Source organism: Sinocyclocheilus rhinocerous, unplaced genomic scaffold (genome assembly GCF_001515625.1).
Source record: "Sinocyclocheilus rhinocerous isolate Xijiao unplaced genomic scaffold, SAMN03320098_v1.1 scaffold1038, whole genome shotgun sequence".
NCBI classification, from domain to species: domain Eukaryota; kingdom Metazoa; phylum Chordata; class Actinopteri; order Cypriniformes; family Cyprinidae; genus Sinocyclocheilus; species Sinocyclocheilus rhinocerous.
The window spans coordinates 725,966-731,828 of NW_015632707.1; the positions used below are offsets into that span (position 1 = coordinate 725,966).

At 38.7% G+C, this 5,863-nt stretch overlaps 1 protein-coding gene across 4 annotated transcripts in view; it reads left to right on the top strand.

Annotated features, from left to right (window-relative positions):
- The window catches only part of LOC107742711 (feline leukemia virus subgroup C receptor-related protein 2-like), an 11,383-nt gene continuing 5,520 nt past the window's right edge, over nucleotides 1-5,863 (top strand). For 3 of the 4 annotated variants that reach the window (XM_016555745.1, XM_016555744.1, XM_016555742.1), the window contains exons 1-5: nucleotides 1-838; nucleotides 1,444-1,585; nucleotides 4,012-4,152; nucleotides 5,291-5,358; nucleotides 5,572-5,675. In XM_016555745.1, the coding sequence (XP_016411231.1) occupies nucleotides 287-838; nucleotides 1,444-1,585; nucleotides 4,012-4,152; nucleotides 5,291-5,358; nucleotides 5,572-5,675 (1,007 nt within the window). In that variant the 5' untranslated portion in view covers nucleotides 1-286. The remainder of the gene's footprint in view (nucleotides 839-1,443; nucleotides 1,586-4,011; nucleotides 4,153-5,290; nucleotides 5,359-5,571; nucleotides 5,676-5,863) is intronic. The other variant, XM_016555743.1, reaches the window with a different exon arrangement.

A 5,863-nucleotide genomic window follows, 5' to 3' on the forward strand; every position in this document is an offset into this window, starting at 1 on the left:
ACTTCATCACGGTGGCGAAACTTTCAACGAATGTTTAAAGAGTTTCTGCTGCGGAAACCGGAGACTGTATTAAATCCGAGCAGAGGATGAACATACATCGATGTAATAATATGGGAGGTTTATCCACTAGCATTTAAACTCAGGTAATATGTCATTAATCTGTCATGTAGAGTGAGTAAGTAAGTTACTACAGTGTGTTCCAGTAGACTGCCCGGCGTCTCCTCAACATGAATGAATGAATCTTTTAGTCTCGGAAAAATCCTGAACGCGGCTGAATCGAGTGAAAATGGGTGATGAATCAAAGCCAGTGGACGGAGAGGTGAATGATAATAAATATTTCTCAAAAACAGCCAAGACTGACGCTGAGGTGACTTTTGAACATCGAAGCGCACCGCCGGAAACGCGTTTATATAAAAAGAGATGGGTCATAGTGTTATTATTCAGCTCCTATTCGCTGTGTAACTCCTATCAATGGATTCAATACGGAATCATCAACAATATCTTCATGCGCTTCTACGGCGTGGACTCTTTCACCATTGACTGGATGTCCATGATTTACATGTTGACGTACATTCCGCTCATTTTCCCCGTCTCGTGGCTCTTGGATAAAAAAGGGCTGAGGGTCATCGCGCTCGTGGCGGCGGCTCTGAATTGCACGGGCACGTGGATCAAGGTGGCCAGCGCGAGACCGGACCTTTTTCCGGTTACATTTTTGGGTCAGTTCACGTGCTCAGTGGCTCAGGTGTTTATCCTCGGGATGCCCTCGCGCATCGCGTCGGTGTGGTTCGGATCGGAAGAAGTGTCCACTGCATGCTCCATCGGGGTCTTCGGAAATCAGGTGGGTTTCAGTAAAAAATAATAATAATAGCTTTGCTCATTTAACTGTACTGTACTGTGAACGTTAAAACTGAAGTGTGTAGCCTTATGTTCGCTCCACTGGCACCATTAAACAAAACAATGACTGTTTCCACACAGGTATCTTGCACATGCCCCATTTGCTAATGGTCAGCAAACAGATAGTCTCGCCCACAATCGCTCTTCATTCTTTGAGCCAATGTTTGAGATGGTCCTCACTGCAGAACACAAGATCCAGGGGGCCAGATCCAGATCCAACTCCCTTAAGTATACCTAAACCCACCCATCTCCACCCCTAAACCTACCAATCTCCACCCCCTAGATGTGGATTATTACTCTATTGTTCTCTGAACTTTTAAATTGGTCCCTGGAACCCAGATTGACAAATGGAGGATGAGCACAGGATTAAAGTGTTGTTAGTAAATACCATGTGCAACCACATAATTGCATGACAGTTATGAGTCTTCAGAATCCCAGTAATAAGTGGAACAGGCCCTTGCTTGTTCCCAAATTTATATTCATGGTGTGCTGATTCAAAACATAGAAAACTAGGCAGTGGATTGAAACATCACAATTTTTTTTTTTCAGTTGGGGATTGCCATAGGCTTCCTAGTTCCACCAATACTGGTTCCAAATGTGGACGATCTGGACGAGTTGGCGGCTCACATCAGAGTCATGTTCTACATCACGACGGGAGTGGCCACCTTCCTGTTTGTATTGGTTGTCATTGGTAAGAGCAAACGTCAGTTATACTATGTCATTCCAAAGTTCATATGAAAAGATGCAACATAATTAAGATGCCTTATATGTGATATCTTCCTTTATCCAAATTATTGCATGTCTTTCACAGAGATAACAGTTTATCTTGCTATCTTGGCAGCATGCTTAAATCAAATCGATTGTGAGTCTTTTTTTGTGGCATGAGGAGTTGCTGCCTATGTAGAGAGTTTCTGTCATTTAAGAGGTTCAATGAAGATTAGGATGCTGTCTTAGAAGGCAGCTGTCCATGTAGGCAGCATGAAGCGAGATCACTCACTTTAGTGTGTTAATATCTTCTAGTGCCTGTCTGTTCTTCTTTTTGTTGAGTCTTACCCTGTTCTTCTTCCTGCATGTACACAGACAAATTTTGTACATATATTTTATAGACATAATAGCATATAAATGATTGTTTGTTGGCACACAATGCCCGTTATTTTGTTAGTCTGCTTTTACGAGTACAAATGGAGTATGTCAGTGCTGATGATTATCTTTCATATTATCTTTCCGGATGCTTCGCTTCCGGCTTCGCTACCGTTCGGACGTTCTTGCTTACTGCTCTGCGCTTTGCTCCCTATTTCTGTACTTTTCTTTGATTTTTCTAAGATTTTTACTTCAGCAGATCAGCACAGTGCTCAAACAACATATTTTTGGCACAAACACTAAAACAAAAAACTCTCTGGGACTGGAATAATACCACGAAAAAGAAAACTTTTGCCTCCCACTGCCAGCAGCTTACATTCCGGAGAAGGGAAAACACAGCTGCCCACATTCAAACAGAAGAGAAAGAAAATGCCTCCTGTTGAATCTACTTGCTGCATGAACTACTGCAAACTTCTACAAAGGATCGAACTTGCCTTGCCTTGCCTTGCCTTGCCTTGCCTTGCCTATCTGACCTTTAGCCCAAATGAGAGAAGGGGAAATTAGATTTCTTTCAGTTTCAACCTATTTTGCTCTCTCTCTTTACTCTATATGCTTTTTGTTTAAATGCTGAGCCGCCCATTTTTATCTTGACAAAGCCACAAAAAAATCCTGTCACATTCTGAGCTGCACTCACGTGAATTCAGTTCTGTTCTCACAAGCAAAAACGATGTCTAGACAATTAAAGAAGAAAATCACCAGATGTTTTAAAGAGTTAAAGGGACAGTTTGCCCAAAAATGTATGCACTTTCTTTTTTTACCTGCTTTTTTTTTTTTTACCTGCTCTGTTATGTAAGTATAGTAAAGAACAAGAACAGAAGATTCTAGTGTTTCTGTCTAATAGCTCTGCAATTTAAATTCTGCTGAAGAGTTTTTCATATCTAGTGTGTTTGATAGAGCAATTAAAATAGAGTTCAGTCACCTGCTGTTTTGGGGACAGGCTAAATTTTTACTCAAACACAAACATTCACAGATGTCAAAACATTGGATTTAAGAAGATTTCCACCCAAATGTACCTCTTGTATTTAACACACAGACATAATTGACTTTTTATTTTATAATATGACTTTATATATATATATACATACTGTATGTATATATATATATATATATATATTATTTTATATTATTTCAAATGCCTTTTATTTTAAACTGTTTACATTTATTAAACATTAGGTTTGTGCCAAAACCTCACCAGCTTGGATGATGATTATTTTAATTTTTTTTCACAGTGCATTCTAGGACTGGCTTAATGAAATATACATGTGATGTTTCATTTTAATTTTAACTTATCGTTTAATCGGTTTGTTATTTGCATTTTGTGTAATATTCTTATCCATATCTTTTTATTCGTTTTTAATATATATTTCTGTTTAGCTTTAATTTAATTTTATTTCATTTTTAGTCATTTTAGTACTTCAACTTATTTCAGTCTCCCAATATATTGTAGCTATGTGGGTGCTCAGCTTTTTCTGTCTTTCAGTAAATTTTGTTAAAATCTAATATTATAAAAGATGAAATGCTAAGCAAAGGCTATTTAAGACCGCACCGGCTATGACAAGACTAAGACACTCTTCTCTGCTCCCTAAATACGCAAAGCATTAGACTTTATAGACCGTGTTTCTTGTGTAAAGAAGATGCTCTAGTAATTCAAACAACCAGTTCTTTATTTACCCTTGCATCGCAAAATAGCAGAGAACTGAAAACAGGGTGCGGTAATTCATTCTATGAGTTTTTGATGACAGTGTTCTGAGGTTCAGTCACATGGTCTTTTTAATACTTTTCATTCGTTCAATATTTGGAAAACCCACATCCAGACTTAAAGAATGATAGCATTGATTTATGAAAAAATAAAATAAAAATGTCAAAATATGGATATATGAGGCTTCCGCCCGACAGTTGACGATATGTAAATGAAGAGTTGTCTGTGATGTATGTGACTGGTGACCGGATTAGTTTGTGTTTTTATGTTCTCGTCAGTGTTTCAGGAGCGTCCCGAGATCCCTCCCACCCACGCTCAGGCCGCGGCTCGGCAGATCTCTCCAGAGAACTATTCATATCCAGCATCCATCCTCAGGCTGCTTCGCAACAAAGCCTTCATCCTTCTCGTCATCACTTACGGTAAATGTCTTACTCTGCACACAACAGATCCATTCAGGACCTCAAACTGGGGTTCATTATGCTTGTTTGCCATTTAAACACACAGTGGTAGTTTGTTACTGAAACATTAGCATGAATAGTTCTATAGTCTTTTTTAAACTTCAGAACATAACTTATCCTGCTACAGACATAAATGATTACTCTGATCACACATGTGCTGTAACAGTCATAGTCACATTGTGCCTATAAAAACGGTCACGCTCACACACTCACATATAAACACACAAAACACATGGATGCATTAAATTGATCAAAAGCAACAGTAAAGACATTTAATGTTACAAAACATTTCTATTTCAAATAAATTCTGTTCTTGTGAACTTTCTATTCATCAAACAATCCTGAAAAAGCAGCACAACTGTTTTCAACATTAATAATAAGACTTTTTTTTTGAGCAGCAAATCAGCATATTAGAATTATTTCTGAAGGATCATGTGACACTGAATACTGGAATAATGATGCTGAAAATTCAGCTTAGCATCACTGCAATAAATTACATTTTAAAATATATTTAAATAGAAAACAGATATTTTATTATTTTACAATACTGCTGTTTTTACTGTATTTTTGATCAAATAAATGCAGCCTATGAGAGCATAAGAGACTTATTTCAAAAACATTAAGATTTAAATGTTAGTATATATATTTATTTATGTATTAGATATGACTAGCTTGTGATGGCATGAAGATTAATTTAATGTAATTTCATTTGCAAGATTGTGCAAGTAAATGGAAAATGACTTTTTCATCTGAAAAAAATATAAAACAAGTACTAAACAGAAATAGTCATAACTTGACTGGCATGAACTACATTAACAGTAAAAGTTTATGATCTATCCACACACACACACACACCTGTGCAACACTTGCATGAGAAGCCTGTAGCTGCATTTAACCTGGCTGAACATTGACAGAAATAATCCTGCAGGAATGCAGAGCTCTTTATATCTTTACAGCTGCTTCAGAAATGTGAAGACATTTACTGCTTACTAGATACACACGACACCATATCAGCTGTATGCCAGGCTACTTTTTTAAATTTCAAGTTTATGCTTTCAGCCTGTTTCTGGTTTTGACTTCATCCGTCTTTCTTCTTCAGGGCTGAATGTTGGCTGTTTCTACGCTGTCAGTACGCTTCTCAACCGAATGATCATTGAACACTATCCTGTAAGTCCCTCCCACCCACCTCCTATCCAGCCAATCACGAAAGCCCCTGACCTACATGCAGCTTACATAAATCACTGAAATCACTTCAGTTACTTTTTAATTAGCATTATTGGTGGGTTTCATTACTTATATTATTTGTTTATCCAGAAAACTGATCTTAATACATTTTTGGTAAAACAGAATGCATGTGAAAATTTGCTCTGCTTTGAACAGGGAGAGGAGGTGAACGCCGGCAGGATCGGCCTCACCATCGTGATCGCTGGCATGGTGGGATCTCTCATCTGTGGGATCTGGTTAGACCGATCTAAGACATACAAGTAAGAGGCTGGACTTTAATCTTGAAATGTCCTTCAGACAGCGACAGTGCTCGATAAACATTTGTCTTCATTCCTCCTTGAAGATAAGCGTTTTTGAATCCCCCCCCCCCCCCCCCCCCCCCCGCCTGCTTCCCCCCCCCCCCCCCCCCCCCCCCCCCCCCCCCCCCCCCCCCCCCTCGACATTCGCA